General features: G+C 37.6%; 1 protein-coding gene across 1 annotated transcript in view; it reads left to right on the top strand.

Moving 5' to 3' along the window:
- The first annotated feature begins 1,157 nt into the window (after positions 1-1,157).
- The window catches only part of MYO3B (myosin IIIB), a 489,035-nt gene continuing 469,764 nt past the window's right edge, over positions 1,158-20,428 (top strand). Inside the window, exon 1 of the mRNA XM_025405350.1 lies at positions 1,158-1,231. Coding sequence (XP_025261135.1) covers positions 1,230-1,231 — 2 coding nt within the window. The 5' untranslated portion in view covers positions 1,158-1,229. The remainder of the gene's footprint in view (positions 1,232-20,428) is intronic.

Below are 20,428 nucleotides of genomic sequence, written 5' to 3' on the forward strand. Positions count from 1 at the left end.
ATCTACACTAATCCTTTTCACTTCTTCATTCAAAACTGTACCTAGATTTATCTGCTCCAGGAAGCATTCCCACTCAAGTCTTGGTCCTGGGTTGAACTGACGACTCCTCAGAATTGATGGATATAGCTTATCCAGTGTTATTTAACTCTTGCTGCCTGCTGCTTTGCAGTCTTCAGCTATTTCACATGGGCCTATGTGTCATGTTAGCTGACCAGAAAACAAGCTTTCTGGGGACCCTACCTTCCTGTTTCTCACTTCCCTTCTCTCCTCTATTTTTTTTTTTTTTTGAGATGGAGTCTTACTCTGTTGCCCAGCCTGGAGTGCAGTGGCACGATCTCTACTCACTGCAACCTGTCTCCCAGGTTCAAACAATTCTCCTGCCTCAGCAGCTCGCAGTAGCTGGGATTACAGGTGCACGCCACCTGTAATTAATTTAAAAATTAGCCATATCCTGCTAATTTTTGTATTTTTAGTAGAGATGGAGTTTCCCCATGTTGGCCAGGCTGGTCTCGAACTCCTGACCTCAGGTGATCCATGTACCTCAGGTGATCCACATGCCCTGGCCTCCCAAACTACTGGGATTACAGGTATGAGCCACCATGCCCGGCCCCCCTCTTTCATCTTAACCTACTGTTCTGCATATAGCCCAGGGCATGCTACTGAATGCTGTTGAATAGTCGCTGTTTTATTTCTTGGTAATTCAGATCAGAAACTGATGGTGTTTCCCCTGGGTTTATCTGCAGTTTAGAAAAGTGACCTTGACTACATGCTTTGTGCCCTTTGCTCACAAAAAGATGATTAGTTTTGATTGTGCAGCATTTGGAATGAAGGAATTTAATCTGGAATGAAGGAACTTTAAAAGGTTGGGGGAATATCACATTGGAACTGTTAAATGACATGCAAACGGATCTGTGAGAATGGTTTTGATTCTGCTCCGTGTCCTGGTAGGAGACACTAGATCAGGCTCACTACCAATTAGCATCATCTTAATCTTGCCTAATAGTGAAGCAAAGTCCCCAAGGATTTAGTGGATTTATCAGCTCCTCCCAAAATAGTCATCTGAGGCTAACACCTCTTGGAACCTAGGTCAAAAGAAAGTCCTTTGGTAATGATGTGTCATACATTCTAGTCATCAAAGACACCATTTTCTTGGCTTGAAGTGTTCTGCTGGTTTTTGGAGGAATGAGAATCCAATCTCTCATAAGCCGGATTCAGAAAATAGGTCATCGATGTGAGTTGCAGTTATTTTCCTTCCAGCTTCCTTCTGTGCTTGCTTTAGATTGCTTTTCTGCAAAGGGCAGATGCAGCTGCCCTGGCTGGTGGGCAGTCGAGGGGGATGACAGCCACTCTGGCTTTGGGCCATTGTCTGACATCACCCAGATTCCTGGGTCCTCTCAGTTAGCATCTGCCTTTTGTGTGGGTGGTTAAATTTCTATTGAAGGAGTAGAAGAAATACCCTCTTGAGTATTGCTTTTTACACACATTCGCGTGCACGCACACACACACACGGCATAGTTCATAGTCACTTGATTTGCCACCTGCAGTTTATAATAGAATGGACCTGTGGGATTATAAACCACCTTATTTCTGCACAGAATTTCTCAGCTTGAGGCCAAATTGAAGGGCATTAGTCATCAGTAATTTGCAGATATTTTTAATGTTTTTCACTCAAGAGAGGTTTAAGGCAGCTAAAGCTAAGATAAATTTCCTCATGCTTTGGTGGGGCAATGAAAAATCTGATCATTTAGTTAATCATTTGTAAGAGCTGTAGGTATGTATTGTTCCTTAGTGACTGCAATATCATGACAGGTTTGTGAATCTGGTGACATAACAATGTAAACAATAGTAGATAAATTCCATTATGCCACGATTCTTTTCTTCCTGTCAATAGTTTCATATGTTAAAGGTTTAAAATCCATAGAACGTTAGAGAAGGGAATTTAGAGATCAACCTAGTGATCACTGGATTCCTCTACCAAGCTCTGTCAAATGCCAGTCCTGAGTCTCCCCCTGGAGCATCAGGATAAATAGCTAATGCATGCGGGGCTTACTAGGTGCAGCCAACCCACCATAGCACATGTTTACCTATGTAACAAACCTGCACGTCCTGCACATGGGTCCTGGAACTTAATTAAAATAAAATTATGTACTCTTTTCTTTTCTTTTTTTAAATTTAATCAGTGGGACCGTAAAGGAAAGGTCAGTTCTAGTGGGAAAATTAGGAAAAGCCTCCTAGAAGAGAAGACATTTGAGTTACACTTGAACGGGCCCTATCTAGCAGTGATTCGTGAGGAAGCCAGTTCCTACTCTTATGTCTTTACCATTGCTATGGTTTGAATGTCCCCTCCAAAGATCATGTTGAAATGTAATTGCCATTGTGGGAAGAAATGAGACCTTTAAGAGGTGACTGGGTCATGAGGGCTCTGCCCTTATGAATGGATTAATGCCGTTACTGTGGGAGGCGGCTCCTAGTAAAAGGGTAAGTTCAGTCTCCTTTTTCTCTCTCTTGAGCTCTCACTCTCTTGCTGTCTCACTATGTGAGACCTTCCACCATGTTATGATGCAGCAAGAAGGCCCTCACCAGTTGTGGCCCCTTGATCTTGGACATCCCAGCCTCCAGAACCACGAGCCAAATAAACTTCTATTGTTTATAAAGGATGCAGTCTGTAATATTCTGTTACAGCGGCAGAAAATGGACTAACAGCAACTTTTATGCACTTGCTTATGTGTTGGTTTGGAATTATTCTCTAATTTGCTCACGCTTGTATGGTATGTGTTTCCTTATTCTGTGTATCTCTGGGTGTTATATTTAATATTTGTACAGACTTCCTCTGACATTTCCCAGTTCAGGTTTCTGATTTCTTCTTTCTAAAATCTATTCTCGAGATTTGAAAGCATTCTTCTATGATTTGTTATTCATATATACCATGCTATAACATCTAGAAAAAAATATTCTGAATAGCATACTGAGCAACGGAGATCTTCATCATGAATTTTCTAATGAGTATAAAATGTTGCTGGGCAAGTTTCTATTTAAATCATGCTCGCTAGGCTTGACTAACTGCAGACATTCACAGGGTGTATGCTGCAGAGGGCTTTACTTTCAACAAGGTAAGGCTGTACCTCCATTAGGGACTAATTCAGGGTATTCAACAGGGGATCAGACTAGGCCCATTTGGGGTTGTTAAGGAACTAAAACTAGCTCACGAGAAACTCAAATCAGCTCTTGAAAAGAGGGGCTGCTTAGAAGAATGCAGTAGGAAATTTCATGGGATACAAGGACAGACAGCAAAGCTTAGCAGGCTTCAGAGGGCCAAAGTGTAGAATTCATAGTGAACCCACTCACTAATCCTCTCTGTCCCACTCTCTCAAGCATGGGTCTTTCAGTTTCCTGCTTCTCCGTTTTCTTTTTCTTCTCAGGATGAGTTTCTGTTTCATATGGTTTCTGCTCTCCCATGACTTCAGCACACATCTGGGTCATAATAGTCTCCTCTGTAGAGATCTCTTATATGTTTTTTAAAAAAGATTTATTTTAAAAAATAGAGTAACATATGCACTAGCAAAAACCATGACTAAAAATGTATAATAATTTTTAAAAGCATATTAATTTCTCTCTTTTCCAAGCTCTCTGATTTTTAGTACCTCTCCCTAAAGTTTGAGTTTCCTGTGTAGCCTTCTGGAAAAAAATATATATAAGGCTATACACATACATAGATACATACACATATACACATAAAATGACTAGAAATGCAAATATTCTTTTTATTTACACAAAAGTTGTCCTCCCTATACACGACTCAACACTTTTAAAACAAATCTTAATTGTATATTTGGCATTCTTTCCATATCAGTTGGCACAAAATTTACCTTTTTTCTTTTTAGTGGTTACATGTGGCTAGATTGTATTTAATTTTATGTAACTATTATGATTTATTAGATAATCTCTTCATGATGATGGGCCTCTAGGTTGTATCTGGTTTTCTGTTGGAAATAATACTGTAGTGAACAATCTTGTATGTCTACTACAAGTTTAATAAGAGTTTTAGCTCTTACATCTGTTTAATGATTAAAGTTAATTTTTATATGTGGTGTAAGGATAAAGATTCTTTTTTTCTTTTTGCATATTGCTCTACAATTATTTTAGCACTGTTGAAAAGTTTTCCTTTCTAGTATGTAGAAATACAGTTGAATTTAAAATATTGACCTTGTTTGTATCCTGTAATTTTGATAAACTCACTAGTTCTAGTAATGCTTTTATAAATTCCATCAGATTTTTAAATAGATAATCATGTAATCTTCAAATTAAGCCTATTTTACTTCTTCCCCTCTAATCTGGATTTTTAAATTTTCTTTTTCTTGACTTATTATTCTGGCTTCACCACAGTATTCAATATAAAGGATGAGAGCAGACATCCTTGGCTTGTTTCTGATCTTAAGGTGAAAGCATTTAGGTTTTCACCATTAAGTGTGGTGTTAACTTTAGGTTTTTCCTAGATTCCCGTATCAGATGAAGTTCCTTTCAATTTCTACTCTATTGAGAGTTTTTTTTGTTGTTTGTTTTTAAATTTTGAATGCATGTTGAATTTTTTTCAAATGCTTTTTCTGCATCGATCGAGATGATCAAATGGTTTTTCTTTTATATTCTGTTAATATGAATCTCAGTGTGCTTTTTTGATTATATATGTAAAGTGAATGCCTACCAGTAGAATTACAGAGACAAAGGGTATGGGCATTTGGTAGAATTTGACTAATAATTTCTCAAAAAGATTGTTTACACTTTCATGTTGTCTCAGAATGCTTATTTCTCTTAACACTATTATCAAACTTTTTAAAATCTTGACAGTATGAGACGAGACAAATGGTATCTCATTATTTTGATTTGCCGTTTAGTGCGATTTAGCATCTTTTATACATTTGAATGTTTTAAGTCTTTTTCTTGTTTATTGTATATACTCTTGATATAATAAGAAAACTAGCTCCTGATGCAAATCTTCTTTTCTAGGTATTTTTTGGAAAAATGTTAGTACTTAAAACAATTCTTTTGGTTGTAGAGACTTTTTTACTTGTATGCAATTGTGTTTATCAATTTTTTTCTTAGGGCTTGTGAGTTTTCTATTCTACTTGAAAATATTCCTTGCCTACATCAAGACTACAATGTATTTACCTATTTTTTTTAAAAAAAATTTTGAGCCACCATACTCTATTTTGGAGAAAGGAATGAAGTAGCAATCTGGCTTAACTTTTTTTCTAAATAGCCAGCAAGTTAAGCCAGCATTATTTATTGAACAGTATTATTTAGTCCATCTTTTGCCTATTGATTTGAAATGTGATTTTTATCATAAACCCTATTTGTGTATTTGAGTCTACTTTTGGGTTCTAGTCTAAAGATCTGACTACTTATTTCTACCCCTGTAGCATAATGTTTTAATTACTGTAGCAGTATAACATGTTTTAGTGTCTGGTCAAATTATGTTCACTAATTATTCTATTGCAAAATTTTCATGTTATGTGGTTTTCTTTTTTTCTTTTTTTTCGAGACTGAGTTTCACTCTGTTGCCCAAAGTGGAGTGCAGTGGCATGATCTCAGCTCTCTGTAACCTACACCTCCCAGGTTTAAGTTATTCTCCTGCCTCAGCCTCCTGAGTAGCTGGGATTACAGGCACCTGTACCACGCCCGGCTAATTTTTCTGTTTTTAGTAGAGATGAGGTTTCACCATGTTGGCCTGGCTGGTCAAACTCTTGACCTCAAGTGATTTGTCTGCCTCGGCCTCCCAAAGTGCTGGGATTACAGGTGTGAGCCACTGTGCCCAGCCCTCATGTGTTTAATTTTCTAATGAAGTTTAACATCATTTTGTCAAATTCTTAAAAAAACTTAAAATGACTGGACACAGTGGCTAACACCTGTAATCCTAGGACTTTGGGAGGCCAAGGCAGGTGGATTGCCTGAGCTCAGGAGTTTGAGACCAGCCTGGGCAAAACAGTGAAACCCTGTCTCTGCTAAAATACAAAAAAATTAGCTGGGTGTGGTGGCATGCACCTGTAATCCCAGTTACTTGGGAGGCTTAGGCAATAAAATTGCTTGAACCTGGGAGGCAGAGGTTGTGGTGAGCTGAGATCATGCCATTGCACTCCAGCCCGGGCGACAGAGTGAGACTCTGTCTCAAAAAAAAAAAAAAAAAAAAAAAAAAAAAAAATTATAACATTTACTTTCAGACTAAATTTAGGAAGAATTGACATCTTCATAGTAAGATTTTTCTAGCCAAGCATAAGGTATATGGTTTTGCATTTTTTTGTCTCTCTTCATTTAATCCATTGATTTTAAGATTTTACTTTTGTATATTCTGCTCTGCTCTCGTTTGGTTTATCTTTGGGCATTTTATTCTCTTTAATTCCTATTAAAATGGTATTTTCTTTCTGGCTGATTACTATTAACATATAGAAAAATATATTTTGAAATTGCTTGATTTCTATATACTAATTTTATACTCAACTCCTCAATAAATCAACTTAATTTTTTTCATTGTTGAACTTTGATTTTCCAGGAATAAATCATTCCACTATTTATTTTATTTTCACTATCTTCCCAGTGTTTATTTCTATTCTTTTTTTTTGTCTAATTGCAGTGGCTAATACTTCAAAAACAATGAAAAATTATATAGTGTTTGTGAGAGATACTTGTCTTTTTTCTTGATTTTTATTAGCAATGGTTGTAGAAATCCATGATTAACTAAGATGTTGTCTTTTGGTTTGAGAGATATGTTTCTGTGCTGTTTAAATGCTAGGAAGGAATTAACCCATTTGAATTGTTCTAATGGTCTAAAAATTACAATGGATATCAAAATTTACCAAATTAATTTTGGATTTCCATTTTTAATGGTGTTTTATACTTTGATATATTAATGGGAAAATCATAGTAATATATTCCCTAATGTTGCATTATCTTCGCTAAATTCTAATAGTTGATTTTTTTTCTGTGGTTTTATGTTTGTTTGTTTTTAATTTTAAGTTTTTGTGGGTACATAGTAGGTGTATATATTTATGGGGTACATGAGATTTTGATACAGACATATAATGCATAATAATCACATCAGGGTAAATGGGGTATCCACCTCAAGTATTTATCATTTCTTTGTATTACAAACAACCTAATTATGCTTTTAGTTATTTTTAACTGTACAATAAATTAGTGTTGATTGTAGTCATTCCGTTGTGCTATCAAATACTAGATCATATTCAATTTTTTTGTACCCATTAACCATCCCTACTCCCCACCACCACTACCTTCCTAGCCTCCCGTAACTATCCTTCTACTCTGTCTCCATGAGTTCAATTATTTTAATATTTAGCTTTCACAAGTAAGTGACAGCATGAAAAGTTTGTCTTTTCATGCCTGGCTTATTTCACCTGACATAATTACCTCCAGTTCCATCCATGTTGTTGGAAATGACAGGATCTCATTCTTTTTATGGCTGAATAATATTCCATTGTATATATAACCTGATTTTCTTTATCCATTTATCTGTTGATGGACACTTAGGTTGTTTCCAAATCTTGGGTATTGTGAACAGTGCTACAATAAACCTGGGAGTGCAGATAGTTCTTCAGTATACTGATAACTTTTCCTTTGGGGTATACCTAGCAGTGGGATTACTGAATCATATGGTAGTTTTATTTTTAGTTTTTTGAAGAACCTCCATACTGTTCTCCATAGTGATTGTGTTAATTTATATTCCCACCAACAGTGTACAAGGGTTTACTTTTCTCCATATTCTTGCCAGTCATTTGTTATTGCCTATTTTTTTTGGATAAAAGCCATTTTAACTGGGGTGAGATGATATCTGATTGTAATTTTGATTCACATTTCTCTGATTATTGATTTTGAACACCTTTTCATGAACCTATTTGCCATTTTTGAGAAATGTCTATTTAGATCATTTGTTCATTTTTAAATCAGATTAGATTTTTCTTATAGAGTTGTTTGATCTCCTTATATATTCTCTGGTTATTAATACCTTGTCAGATGGATAGTTTTCAGCTATTTTCTCTCATTCTGTGGGTTGTCTCCTCACTTTATTGTTTCCTTTGCTGTTAGAAGCTTTTAAACTTGATGTGATCCCATTTGTCCATGTTTGCTGTGGCTGCCTGTGCCTGTAGGGTATCACTCAAGAAATCATTGCCCAGCCCAATGTCCTGGGGAGTTTCTCCATTGTTTTCTTTGAGTAGTTTCATAGTTTGAGGTCTTAGATTTAAGTCTTTAATCCATTTAGATTTTATTTCATTCGTTTGCATATGGATAACCAATTTTCCCAGCACTGTTTATTGAGGAGCCTGTCCTTTCCTCAACGTATGTTTGTGGCAGCTTTGTCAAATATGAGTTCACTGTAAATGCATTGATTTGTTTCTGGGTTCTCTATTTTGTCCTATTGGTCTATATATCTATTATTATGCCAGTGCCATGCTGTTTTGGTTACTATAGCTCTGTAGTATAATTTGAAGTTAGGTAAAGTGATTCTTCTAGTTTTGTTTGTTTTGTTCAGGATAGCTTTGGCTATTCTGGGTCTTTTTTGGCTCCATATATCTTTTAGGATGTTTTTTCTATTTATGTGAAGAATGACATTGGTATTTTGATAGGGAATGCATTGAATCTGTAGATTGCTTGGGGTAGTATGGACATTTTAACAATATTGATTCTTTCAAACTATGAACATGGACTATCCCTTTTCTTGTGTGTCCTGTTCAATGTCTTTCATCAATATTTTATAGTTTTCGTTGTAGAAATCTTTCATTTTTTTGGGTTAATTCCTAGGTATTTTATCTGTAGCTATTGCAAATAGGATTACTTTCTTGATTTCTTTTTCCAATTTTTTGCTATTGGCTTATAGAAATGCTACCGATTTTTGTATGTTGATTTTGTATCCTGAAACTTTACTGAATTTATCAGTTCCAATTTTTTATAGAGTTTCGGTTTTTCCAAATATAAGATCATATCATCTACAGACAAGGCTAATTGACTTCTTCCTTTCCAATTTGGATGCCTTTTATTTCTTTCTCTTGTCTGATTGCTCTAGTGAGGACTTCCAGGACTACACTGAGTAACAGTGGTGAAAGTGGGCATCCTTGTCATATACCAGATATTAGTGGAAAGGCTTTCAATGTTTGCCTGTTCAGTATGTGGGTCTGTCATATGCAACTTTTATTGTATTGAGGTATGCTCCTTCTATACCCGGTTTTTTTAGGGTTTTTATCAAGAAGGGATGTTGAGTTTTATCAAATATTTTTTGGAGTGAACTGAAATGATCATATGATTTTTGTCCTTCATTCTGTTGATATGATGTGTCACATCCTGGAATAAATCCCACTTGGTCAGGATGAATAATCTTTTTAATGTATTGTTGAATTTGGTTTGCTAGTATTTTGTTGAAGAGTTTTGCTTCTATGTTCATTAGGAATATTAGCCTGTAGTTTCCTTTTTTTTGATATGTCTTTGTCAGGTTTTGGTATCAGGTTAACACCAGCCTCATAAAATAAGTTTGAAAGTGTTCCCTCCTCCTCTATTTTTCAGAATAGCTTAAGTAGGATCGGCATTAGTTCTTCTTTAAATGTTTGGTAAAATTTACAGTGAAGCCATCAGGTTCCAAGATTTTCTTTGTTGGGAGACGTTTTTTATGGCTTTGATCTCATTACTTGTTATTGGTGTATTTAGGTTTTTGATTTCTTCATGGTTCAATCTTGGTAGGTTGTATATGTCTAGGAACTTATCCATTTATTCTAGATCTTTCCAATTTATTGATATATAGTTACTCATAGTAGTCACTAATGATCATTTGGATTTCTGTGGTATCAGTTGTAATGTCTCCTTTTCATCTCTGATTTTATTTGAGTTGTCTTTTTTTTTTTTTTTTTTTTTTTTAAGTCTGGCTAAAGGTTTGTCAATTTTATGTATCTTTTCAAAAAACAAACTTTTTGTTTCCTTTACTTTGGTATTTTTTTCTTCATTGCAATTTTATTTCTTTCTACTCTGAACTTTATTATTTCTTCTAGTAATTTTGGTTTTGGTTTGCTCTTGCTTTTCTAGTTTTTTGGTTTGTTTGTTTGTTTGTTTTTTGAGATGGAGTCTTGCTCTGTCTCCCAGTCTGTAGTGCAGTGGCACAATCTTGGCTCACTGCAACCTCTGCCTCTTGGGTTCCAGCGATTCTCCTGCCTCAGCTTCCTGAGTAGCTTGGATTACAGGTGTGTGCCAGCATACCTGGCTAATTTTTGTATTTTAGTAAAGACAGGGTTTCACCACGTTGGCCAGGCTGGTCTCGAACTCTTGACCTCAAGTGACCTGCCTGCCTTGTCCCAAAGTGCTGGGATTACAGGTGTGAGCCACTGTGCCCAGCCATTTTTCTAGTTCTTTAAGATGCATCATTAAGTTGTTTATTTGAAGTTTTTCTACTTTTTTTGATGTAGGCACTTGTAGCTATAACCATTCCTCTTAGCACTGCTTTCACTGTATCCCATAGGTTTTGGTGTGTAGTGTTTCTGTTATCATTTGCTACAATACACATTTAAGTTTCCTTCTTAATTTCTTCATTGACCCACTGGTCATTCAGGAACATATTGTTTAATTTCCATGTGTTTGTACAGTTTCCAAAATTCCTATTGGTACTGATTTCTAGTTTTAATCCATCATGGTTGGAGAAGGTACTTGATATAATTTCAATTTTGAATTTTTTAAGACTAATTTGGTGGCATAACATACGATCTATCCTTGGGAATGATACATGTGCTGGGGAAAATGTGTATTCTGCAGCCATTGTATGAAATGTTCTGTAACTATTAGGCCCATTTGGTCTGTAATGCAGATAAAGTCCAATGTTTCTTTGTTGATTTTCTGTCTGGATGATCTGTTCGATGCTTAAAGTGAGGTATTGAAGTCTCTAGCTATTAATTTATTGGAGCCTCTCTTTAGCTCTAAAATTTACTTTACATATCAAAATGCTTCAGTATTAGGTGCATATATTTACATTTGTTATATCCTTTTCCTGAATGAACTCCTTTGCCATTATATAATGACCTTATTTGTCTCTTTGTATAGTTTTTGTCTTGAAAACTATTTTGTCTAATGTAAGTATAGCTACTTCTGTTCTTTTTTGGCTTCCGTTTGCATAGAATACCTTTTTTTCATCCAAATAGAAGCCCAAAGTAGTTTATTTTCAGTCTATGTGTGCCTTGATAAGTGAAGTAGATTTCTTGTAGGCAACAGATCATTAGGTCATTAAAAAAATCTGTTCAGCCACTCTGTCTTTTGATTGGAGAGTTTAGTTCATTTATATTCAATATTATTGATAAGGACTTAATTCTGCCATTTTGTCATTTGTTATATTTTCTGATTGATTGTTTTTGTGGTTATCTCTTCTTTCTTTCCTTTTTTTCTTTTTAGTGAAGGTGATTTTCTCTGGTGGTATGTTTTGATTACTTGCTTTCTATTTTTTGTGTATCTGTTATTTTTTTATTTGAAGTTACCATGAGGCTTGCAAATAATATCTTATAATCCATTATTTTATTAATAAACTAATGATAACAGTGATTTCATAAGCAAACAAGCAAAGAGAAATTAACTCTTTAACTTCATCTCCTTGCTTTTTTGGTTGTTTATATCTTATTGTACTGTCTATGTCTTGAAAAGTTGCTGTAGTTATTATTTTTGATCAGTTCATCTTTTAGTCTTTCTACTCAAGATATGTGTCGTTTGTACACCACAATTAGTGTCATAATATTCTGTGTTTTTCTGTGTGCTTACTATTACCAGTGAGTTTTGTACCTTCAAATAATTTATTCTTGCTTTTTGACATCCCTTTTTTCAGATTGAAGAACTCTCTTTAGCATTTCTTTTTTTTTTTTTTTTTTTTTTTTTTTTTTTTTTTTTTTTTTTTTTTTTTTTTTGAGGGGGGTTTTTTTGTTGGGGCCTTTTGGTTTAAAAGGGGATCCAAATTTTTTTTTCTCACATTCCACAGAAATAAGGCTNNNTTTTTTTTTTTTTTTTTTTTTTTTTTTTTTTGAGACGGAGTCTCGCTTTGTCGCCCAGGCTGGAGTGCAGTGGCCGGATCTCAGCTCACTGCAAGCTCCGCCTCCTGGGTTCACGCCATTCTCCTGCCTCAGCCTCCAGAGTAGCTGGGACTACAGGCGCCCGCCACCTCGCCCGGCTAGTTTTTTGTATTTTTTAGTAGAGACGGGGTTTCACCGGGTTAGCCAGGATGGTCTCGATCTCCTGACCTTGTGATCCGCCCGTCTCAGCCTCCCAAAGTGCTGGGATTACAGGCTTGAGCCACCGCGCCCGGCCTAGCATTTCTTGTAGGTCAGGTCTGGTGCTGATCAAACCCCTCAGCTTTTGTTTGTCTGGGAAAGTCTTTATTTTTCCTTCCTGTTTGAAGGATATTTTGGATGGATATACTATTCTAGGATAAAAGTTTTTTTCCTTCAGCAATTTAAAGATGCCATGTCACTCTCTCCTCCTCAGTAAAGTTTCTGCTGAGGAGTCTGCTGTCAGATGACTGGAGCTCCTTTGTATGTAATTTGTTTCATTTCTCCTGCTGCTTGGAGGATCTTTTATTTATTTTTCACCTGTTGCAGTTTGATTACTAAATGTCTTAAGGTGGTTTTCTTTGGGTTAAATTGGCTTGGTCTTCTATAATCTTCTTGTACTTGAATATTGACATCTTCCTCTAGGTTTAGGAAGTTCTCTGTTATTATCCCTTTGAATAAACATTCTACCCCTTTCTCTCTTTCTATCGTCTCTTTAAGGCCAATAACTCTTAGATTTACCCTTTTGAGGCTACTTTCTAGATCTTATAGGTGTGCGTTCTTTTTTTATTATGTATTTTTCTTTTGTCTACTCTGACTATATTTTCAAATAGCCTGTCTTCAAGCTCAGTAATTCTTCTGCTTGATCAATTCTGCTGTTGAGACTCTGATGCATTCTTCAGCATGTCAATTGAATTTTTCATGACAGAGTGTCTGTTTGATTGTTTTCAATTATTTCAATCTCTATTAAATTTGTCTGATAGCATTCTGAATTCTTTCTCTGTGTTATCTTGGATTTTGCTGAGTTTCCTCAAAGCAGCTATTTTACATTCTCTGTCTGAAGGGTCAGATATCTCTGTCTCCCCAGGCTTGGTCGCTGGTACCTTATTTAGTTTGTTTGGTTAGGTCATGTTTTCCTGGATGGTCTAGACATTTGTGGATGTTTCTTGGCTAGGCATTAAAGAGTTGGGTATTTATTGTGTTCTTCACAATCTGGGCTTGTTTGTACTTGTCGTTTTAGGAAGGCTTTCCAGGTATTCAAAGGGACATGAGTGTTGTGATCTAAGTTTTTGGTCACAGCAGCGATATCTGTATCAGGGGACACCCCAAGCCTGGTAACACTGTGGTTCTTGCAGACTCATATAGGTACCATCATGGTGGTCTTAGATAAGATCTGGAAGAATTCTCTGGAATACCAGGTAGAGATTCTTTTTCTCTTCCCTTACTTTCTCCCAAACAAACAGAGTCTCTCTCTCTCTCTCTCTCTCTCTCTCTGCTGAGCTGCCTAAAGCTGTGAGAGTGGTGACACAAGTACCCCTGTGGCCACCACCACTGGGACTATGCGGAGTCAGACCTGAAGCCAGCACAGTTCTGGGTCTTGCCCAAGGCCCGCAGTAACCACTACCTGGCTACTGCCTACATTCACTCAAGTCCCTAGGGCTCTACAGTCAGCAGGTGATGAAGCCGGCTAGGCTTATGTCCTCCCCTTTAGGGCAGCAGTTTCCCCTGGTCCTACGTGGGCTCAGTGATGCTGTCTGGAAGCCAGGGGCTGAGTCAGAAACCTTAGGGATGTACCTGGTGCTCTATTATACTGAGGCTGAGCTGGCACCCAAGCCACAAAACAAAGTCCTTCCCACTCTTCCCTCCCCTTTCCATAGCAGAGGAGTCTCCCTGTGGCCACCATCCAGGCCACAGCAAGACTGCCTGACTACAGCCAATGTTCATTCAAGGCCCAAATGCTCTTCAGTCAGCTTATGATGAATGCTGCCAGGCCTGGGACTCTCCCTTCAGGGTAGTAGGCTTCCCCCACCCCTGGCCCAGAACAGGTCCAGAAATGCCATCCAAGAGCCAAGGCCTAGAACTGAGGACCCCAAGAGCCCACTTAGTGCTCTACCCTACTGTGGCTGAGCTGCTGCCTAAGCTGCAAGACAAAGTCTCCTTTACTCTTTTCTCTCCTTTTCTCAAGCAGGAGGAGTCCCTCCCCATCACTACCACAGTTAGGTAGATCACACCTGAGGCCAGCATGTCTTTGAATCTTACCCAAGGCCCGCTGCAAATACTGCCTGGATACCACTGCTGAATATTCAGGGCCCAAGTGATCTTATTAGCAAGTGATGAATCCTGTCAGGACTGGGTCCTTCCCTTTAGGGCAGCAGGTTTCCTTCTGGCCCAGGGTGTGTCTAGAAATGTCATAGAGGAGATAGGGCCTCAGGACTCTTCCTGGTGCCCTGTCCTACTGTGGCTGAGCTGGTATCCACGTTGCAAGGCAAAGTCCTCTTTACTCTTCCTTCTCTCCTCAAGCAGAAGGAAAGAGTCTCTTCTGGAGCTGTGAGCTGCACTGCCTGGGGTTGGAAGAGGGGTGGCACAAACACTCCTTGGCCCTGGCTGATGTGTTACTAAGTTGCATACCCACCAAGTCCACTGACTTTGAGCCCAGTACAGCGTCAGGACTTGCCCAGGAATTGCAGTCTTTGTGGCCTAGACTACTTTTCAGATTTCTTTAGAACCCCAGAGCAATTTAGTTCATGGTGGTGTGAGGCTTGCCAGAACTCAAGTTCCTGTCACTGGGAGGTACAATTTCCCCCTGGCTAGGTTGTTCTAAGTGCTTCCTCTGTGGGTGCTGGCTGAGTTCTGCCTGGTGTTACTTTCTACTGTGACAGGGCAGCACCGAGTTCCAATGCAAAGTTCCCCAATCGCTGTGCTCTCCCTCTTGCAAGTGCACAGACTATCTCTGTGTGCCACATGGCTGCCACTGGGAGACTGGGGGAAGGGTGGCATCAGCAATTCAAGATTGTCTTTCCTACCCTCTTCAGTGCCTCTTTCAGTAATATGAAGTTAAAACCAGTATTGCGATCACTCATCTGATTTTAGGTTCTTATGAAGGTGCTTTTTTGTGTGGATAGTTTTTCAGTTTGGTGTTCCTATAGGGAGGACTATCAGTGGAAGCTTCTATTTGGTCATCTTGCTCTGCCTCTAACCCAAGATTCTCCTATTGGCTGATTTTTAATTTAGCATTTTTATACAGGTATTCTTAAATGAGGTTGATTGTAGTTTTATTTTTCTGTGCTACTTTTATCATGTTTTGGTAGGAATATTTTGTTATCTTACTCTAAGTGATTTGAAGCTTTTTTTATTTCTTCATGACCTGGAAAATATGCATAAATAGCATTGGAATTATCTTTTTCTTCATGACCTGGAAAACATAAATAGCATTGGAATTATCTGTTCTTTGAAGGTCTGGAAGAATTTATTGTTAAAACTATCTGAGCCTGTGGCTTTTTGAGGGCTAGCTCTTTTTTTTAATATTCTGAATTTCTTCCATTATTATGTCTTCTTAAGTTTTCTATTTCCTTTGGGTTCAATTTTTGTTATTTATATTTATCTAAGAAAGCATTCATTTTATAATTATTTATAATCACAAAAATATTTATAATTTACTTAGTGATTTTCAAAGTCAAAATTTTTAAATTTCTTATGCATCTTTTTCTTTTCTATTTTTATTTGTGTTTTTCTCTTTTGATTAATCTGTTTTATCTGTTTTACTGTTTTGTCCCCAGAGAACTACACCTTTAATTTAATTATATATTCTACTGTTTTTCTGTTTTCTAAATCAATTTCTGCTTTTATTTTTTCTTCTACTTTCCTTATGCTTATTTTATTTATCTATTTCTACCTTTTTGAATAGAATATTTTAAAAAATTCTTTTAAATTATAATTTGCTTGGTAAAATGTTTAATTCTGTAAGGTTTTGTTTTCAGCCCAGTTTCTTAAGTTTTTTGCTTAATAGTATCTTCAATATTTTTATTTGTATATACTCTGTAATTTCAGTTTTAACTTTTTGTTTTATATCAAGACATACAAGAATTTTAATATTTTCAGGTGGCTAGGTTTCTTCTTTTTATTATTAATATTTAGTTTTATTGTAGTGTGGTCAGGGAAGATTGTTCAAATTTCATTTTCTTGGAATGTATTGAGGCTTTACTTTGTGGCTGAATGTATTTTTAAAATTAAAATATCCCATTAGTGCTTGAAAATAAGTTTTATGTTAAATACGCACTTATTGATGTGCATCTAATGGGTTAATCTTTTTATTGTATCATATATTTCTTATTGTCACCTTGTTCTGTCATAGCTGACAATGTCTTTTACTATTATTGTGTTTTGTTGATTTCTTCTATAAGTTTATGCTTTTATGAATTTTGACACATTGTTTTTGATACTGAAGGATTTATGACCTCTATAAGCTTATTATTGGTTTAAACTCTGCCCATTCTAACAGTGTATGGAATAGTATCTGGTGCCTAGTAATTGCTCAATTACTATTGTTGAATGTAAAATAACCCCTTATGTTCTTTGATAGTTTTTAACTTTACTGTTTTCTGATATTAATATTATGACTCTTTGGTTTTGTTACCATTTACCTGGTTTATCTTTGACTTTTTTTTTTTTTAACTTTTAAAGTTTCTGAGTCATAGATAGACTGAACAGCTTGTCTTAGATGTGGATATCTATAGATCTGTTTTTTCTATGACCTTATTTAAGAATCTTATGTTTATTGATAGAATAGATATTTACCTCTGTTTTTAATGTCCAGCTCACCACCACCTTCGCTCGTCGTCTCTTACTCCACGGATTGTCTTTTTGTTGTTTGATGTTTGTATGTGTGTTCATATGAGTAAGTGTGCTTTTTTTGTTATGTCAAAGACTTATAGTCTATTTTTAGGTCTTTTAGAGATTTGATAACTTTATGTGGTTTTAGCATCCATTTATCAATTTATCAATTATCTATTGCCTACTTACTGAAATTCGTGAGAAAATTAACATACGTATTTTCTCCTTATTAATACTGTCTTTTTGCTTGGTTACCTTAATTTTAAAGAGGATATTTAAATCTCAGTTTCTTAATTTAGCATCTAAAATATAAAGAAAAGTGAGGAAATTTCACCCTTATTTTTCTCTCTGTTTAATTTGATTATTCACTTTTATTTTTGAAATGTATAACATTTCCCTTTTGTAAACATACTTCACACTGTTGATTAGCTTTATTTCTAAGGATAAATGGGTTCAGTTCTTATTAGACTTTTTACTAGGGCTTCACATTTATCTCTTGGTTAGCTGGATTTTGGAATCATGTGACTTTTTCAGGAAGGACTCAAGCTGTTGCATGTCTGAAAGTGTCTGTTGTTGTCTTTATACTTCAACAACAGTTTGGCTGAATATAAAAATATTCACTCACACTTTTTTTCCCTTCGGAACTTTGTACATTCTGGGCATGGTGGCTCATGCCTGTAATCTCATCACTTTGAAAGGCCAGGGTGGGAGGATCCCTTGAGCCCAGGAGTTCAAGACCAGCCTGGGCTGTTAGGAAGACCCTGTCTTTACAAAAAAAAAAAAAAAAAATTCAGCCAGGTGTGTTAGTGTGCACCTGTGGTCCCATCTACTCCAGAGGCTGAGGTGGGAGGATTGCTTGAGCCTGGGAGGTTGAGGCTGCAGTGAGCCATGATTGTGTCATTGCACTCCTGCCTGGACAACAAAGTAAGACCTTGTCTCAAGAAAAAAAAAAAAAAAAAAGAGCTTTTTCATATACATGGTTTACATATTTTTCTGGTTTTGAATGTTAATTGGAGAGAAACCTGAGCTTGTGTTTTATTTGCTTTCATTTGGTTTTGGGGCTGTGTGTGTGTGCATGTATCCTATTGCATTAGGGTTCTCTAGAGGCACAGAACTAATAGGATATATGTATATATGAAAGGGAGCATATTAAGGAGAATTGACTCACATGATGACAAGGTAAAGTCATCTGCAAGTTGAGGAGCAAGGAAGTCAGTGGTAGAGCAGTCCAAGTCCCAAAACCTCAAAAGTAGGGAGGCCAACAGTGCAGCTTTCAGTCTGTGGCCAAAAGCCTGAGAGTCCCTGGCAAACCACTGGTCTAAGTCCAAGAGTCCAAAAGCTGAAGAACTTGGAGTCTGATGTTTGAGGGCAGGAAGCATCCAGCACAGGAGAAAGATGAAGTCCAGAAGACTCAGCAAGTCCAGTCCTTCCATGTTCTTCTGCTTGCTTTATCCTAGCTGCTCTGGCAGCTGATTAGATGGTCCCACCTAGATTGAGGGTGAGTCTGCCTCTCCCAGTCCACTAACTCAAATGTTAATCTCCTTTGGCAACACCCTCACAGGCACATCCAGTGATATGGACAGGAGACAGGGAAATACTAGGTGGAAGAGGGCAGTTCCCTAGCAAAGACCCCACCCACAGGCATGGAAACCCATGGCCCTAATGGGAAGAGGCATTGTCTTTTCATACCCAAAAGTTGCCTTTTGGCATGCCATGCCCTCCTATCCTGTACCCATATAAACCTCAAACCCCAGGCTCCACAGAAGATGAGACAAACAGAAGAACAGCAGAATGGCACAGCAGAGAGAAGAAAAGGAGCATCTGAACGCCAAGAGGAATTCAGCTGGGGGCAGTTGGAGAAGAGATCTGCCGCTGGACAGCCAAGCTTCAGGGGAAGATCATCTACCCACCCCATCCCCTTTCCAGCTCCCATCCATCCCACTGAGAGCCACCTCCACCACTCAATAAAATCCCCACATTCACCACCCTCAAGTCTGTGCAACCTGATTCTTCCTGGTTGCTGGACAAGGTCCTGGGTACCAAGGGCACTGAGCTGGTTAACACTTAAGCCATCTACAGATGGCAATGCTAAAAGAGTGCACTATAACACAAGCCCGCTTGGGCTTTGGGAGTCTTGGGTACCCACCTCTAGATGCTAACTTGGGTCAGGAGCCCCCAAGATGCTCACCCCAGATCCTGCACCTGCCTGTCTATGTGCTCCCCATCCCATAAGAAGTTTGAGCAGGCACACAGCCAAAGAGTCAAGCCACACCCCTGTAGCATGTCCTGCGAGAGGGGTCAGGGAACTCTCCCATTTCACGAGGAACAATAATTCGGATCTTTTAATCCAAGCAAGTCGACACTAAATATTAACCATCACACATATACCTAAAAAAATATTTCTCTACCTTGATGTTCAGTGATTTTAACAGGAAATATTTGTTTTTCTGAGAGTTGTTAATTTTTCCCTCAGATTTGTGGGTTTCTGAGTGTTAGGGGCAGCCACAGTTGATGGATATCAGCTTTACTCTTCTTTCTGAAGTGTCATCTAATGTGCTGTTTAGGGTCATTCCACCTGATAGGCAACTCCTAGAGCATGGTTTTGGAAATGTTCCTCGTTTTAGAATAGAGCCTGATTATTTCTCCTACTTCCTTTTAAGAGCCTAGTGTTGGCCAGGCATGGTGGCTTATGTCTGTAATCCCAGCACTTTGGGAAGCTGAGCCAGGAGGATCGCTTTAGCCCAGGAGTTTGAGATTAGCGTGGGCAACATGGGATGACCCTGTCTTTACTCTCTACCCCACTAAAAAAATTAGCTGGGTGTGGTAGCACACGCTTGTGGTCCCAGCTATTAATACTTGGGAGGCTGAGATAGGATGATTGCTTGAGCCCAGGAGGTTGAGGCTACAGTGGGCCATGATCACACCACTGCACTACAGCCTGGGTGACAGAGTGAGAGCGTGTCTCAAAAAAAAAAAAAAAAAAAAAAAGCCTAGTGTTGAGTAATACATGTAAAAAGTTCTTAATAAATTCTTATTGAATGTATAAGTGAATGAACCTAGACTCATTTTCCTGCTGCTGTCTTTCCTTCTCTATTTTTCTCTAAATAGAGATGAAACTGCCTTTGCAAAAATTATATCAGTGAGAAAATTATGGCAGTGGGGGAGATTTGATCTAGCCAACCCCTCTAGTGCCGTTAGCCTTCAAGCTGCCTTCAGTTATTCCTGGGTTAGCTTTAGGAGACATTTAGTTTATAGTTTAAATGATAATAGCCCTTCCCCAAAACTCAGCTGCCTTTGCAAAGCTAATGAGAGAGCACCAGGCTAGAAGGAGAGGAGCCTGAATTCTCCTAAGGTGTAGACAAACCTGATTGCCAGCCATTATTTCAGAGGTCACAAGATATGCAACTTCCCCAATTACTCCTGGAGATAACATCACTATTTTTGAACCTAGGATTGGTCTTTTAAGATATCTTTTCAGGGTTTTTTTTTTTTTGACATGTCTGACACCTGGCTCCACATGGATGACCAACTCC

The sequence above is a fragment of the Theropithecus gelada genome, chromosome 12 (genome assembly GCF_003255815.1).
Source record: "Theropithecus gelada isolate Dixy chromosome 12, Tgel_1.0, whole genome shotgun sequence".
NCBI classification, from domain to species: domain Eukaryota; kingdom Metazoa; phylum Chordata; class Mammalia; order Primates; family Cercopithecidae; genus Theropithecus; species Theropithecus gelada.